Source organism: Cebus imitator, unplaced genomic scaffold, assembly GCF_001604975.1.
Source record: "Cebus imitator isolate Cc_AM_T3 unplaced genomic scaffold, Cebus_imitator-1.0 Scaffold280, whole genome shotgun sequence".
Lineage (NCBI taxonomy): Eukaryota > Metazoa > Chordata > Mammalia > Primates > Cebidae > Cebus > Cebus imitator.
Window position 1 is genome coordinate 2,839,880 of NW_016107595.1, and position 2,203 is coordinate 2,842,082.

Below are 2,203 nucleotides of genomic sequence, written 5' to 3' on the forward strand. Positions count from 1 at the left end.
GGGGATGAGGGGAAAGGGATGGGGATGAGGAGGGGACAGGGATGGGGACGAGAAGGGACAGGGATGGGGACAGGATGGGGACGAGGAGGGGACAGGGTTGGGGACAGGGTTGGGGACGAGGAGGGGACAGGGATGGGCACGAGGAGGGGACAGGGATGGGCACGAGGAGGGGACAGGGATGGGCACAAGGAGGGGACAGGGATGGGCACAAGGAGGGGACCACCGCTGTGGAAGACAGCCTGGGCTGACTCACCAGGAACCAGTAGAGGTTCATGAGGGTGAGCAGCAGCAGGAGCGTGTTGAAGAAGAAGTAGAAGGGGATGTCAGGAACCACGCGCAGGCTGCAGTGACTCGTGGCGTACAGGACCTTGAGTGGGAACCAGTAGAGGCGGAACCAGAACCTGTGGTGGGAGGAAACGAGAGGCCGTGGGCAGAGGTAGACAGTGCCCCACCCAGTCCCTGTCCTGTCCCATCCTGGGCCCATCTCTGCCCCCTTGCCCCATCCTTGCCCACCTGTGCTCACGTGTCTCCACTCTTGTTCTGTCCTTCCTCTGTCCTGCCAGGCCCCACCCCATTCCCTGCCCAGCCCCTCCCCTTCCCTGCCAGGCCCCACCCACCTCACCAAGGCCTCACTCTCTTCCCTGCCCAGCCCCTCCCTTCCCTGCCCAGTCCCTCCCCTTGTCAGGCCACACCCACCTCAACAGGCCCCGCCTCCTCCCTGTCTGGTCCCGTCCCTTTTCTGGCCACACCCACCTCACCAGGCCACACCTCCCATCCCGCCTCCACCCCTGGCCACTCACCAGCTGAAGCCGAAGCTGAGGCAGCCCAGGTCTGCCGCCAGGGCATGCCGCCGGTGGTGGGAGCCGCCGCGGGACTTGAAATAGATGTTGAGCTTGGTGAACTCAAGATGCACGTCGCTGATATCGTGCAGGAAAAGCACAAGGATGCCCACATTGTGGTACCTGGGGGAGCAGGAAGCAGAGAGGAGAGGGTGGCTAACACTGGGGGACCCACTCTGCACTAGGGCCCCCAGCACAGAGCCCCTGGGCTACACCTCAGGCTCCCCATGGGCCACTTCAAAGCCACCCTTCCTGGCTCACCTTCCCTGCCCATCTCCCCTTCCCAGGATAGCCAGGATGCCCTTTCCTCACTGCCCCCCTTAGCTGTGTACCCCCCAACCAGATCCTAGTTTTCCCTGCCACAGTGTCCCCATGTGGCCCGGGAGGCTCCCTGGAAGTTTGTTTTTCCTTTGAGACGGGGTCTTGCTCTTGTGGCCCAGGCTGGAGTGCAGTGGCACGATCTCGGCTCACTGCAACCTCTGCCTCCTGGGTTCAAGCGATTCTCCTGCCTCAGCCTCCTGAGGAGCTGGAATTACAGGCACGTGCTACCATGCCCAGCTAATTTTTGTATTTTTAGTAGAGACAGGGTTTTACTGTGTTGGGAAGGCCGGTCCCGAACTCCTGACCTCATGATCCGCCTGCCTCAGCCTCCCAAAGTGCTAGGATTACAGGTGTGAGCCACCGTGCCTGGCCGGAATGGGGGGCTTTTAAAAATTATTTTTTAAACTGGCCAGACATGGTGGCTCACGCCTGTAATCCCAGCAATTTGAGAGGCTGAGGCAGGTGGCTCACTTGAGGTCAGGAGTTCGAGTCCAGCCTGGCCAACATGATGAAACCCCGTGTCTACTAAAAATACAGTAATTAGCCAGGTGTAGTGGTGTGCACCTGTAATCCCAGCTACTTGGGAGGCTGAGTCGGAAGGATCGCTTGAACCCCGGAAGCGGAGGTTGCAGTGAGCCGATATCGTGACACTGCACTGCAGCCTGTGCAACAGAGCAAGACCCTGTCTGAAAAAATAAATAATAAATAAAATAATTTTAAAAATGTATTTATTGAGACAGGGTCTCCCTATGTTGCCCAGGTTGAACTCAAATTCCTGGGCTCAAATGATCCTCCTGCCTCAGCCTCCTGAGTAGCTGGGGGCCACTGCTCCTGGAGTTTTATTTCAGTTTAATTAAAGTTGAAAGGGCCACCTCTTTGTTGCTCTGTATTTGCGAGTTGTGTCTACTTACTCTCTTATCACAGTTAGAGCGGCTAGTCCCGTAGGAATACTATGTGAGCAGGGTATTTCATTTTAAAGTTTCTATCAGCCGCACTTAACAATAACAAGAAAGGGAAAAGAACAGGTAAGATTAATTTTCTTT

At 56.9% G+C, this 2,203-nt stretch overlaps 1 protein-coding gene across 1 annotated transcript in view; it reads right to left on the reverse strand.

The window, feature by feature from the left end:
• Window positions 1-2,203, reverse strand: part of CERS1 (ceramide synthase 1) — an 18,777-nt gene that overhangs the window by 3,211 nt on the left and 13,363 nt on the right. Inside the window, exons 4-5 of the mRNA XM_037728811.1 lie at window positions 801-1,043; window positions 210-401 (exon numbers count right to left, since the gene is read on the reverse strand). Of these exons, the coding sequence (XP_037584739.1) occupies window positions 210-401; window positions 801-1,043 (435 nt within the window). The remainder of the gene's footprint in view (window positions 1-209; window positions 402-800; window positions 1,044-2,203) is intronic.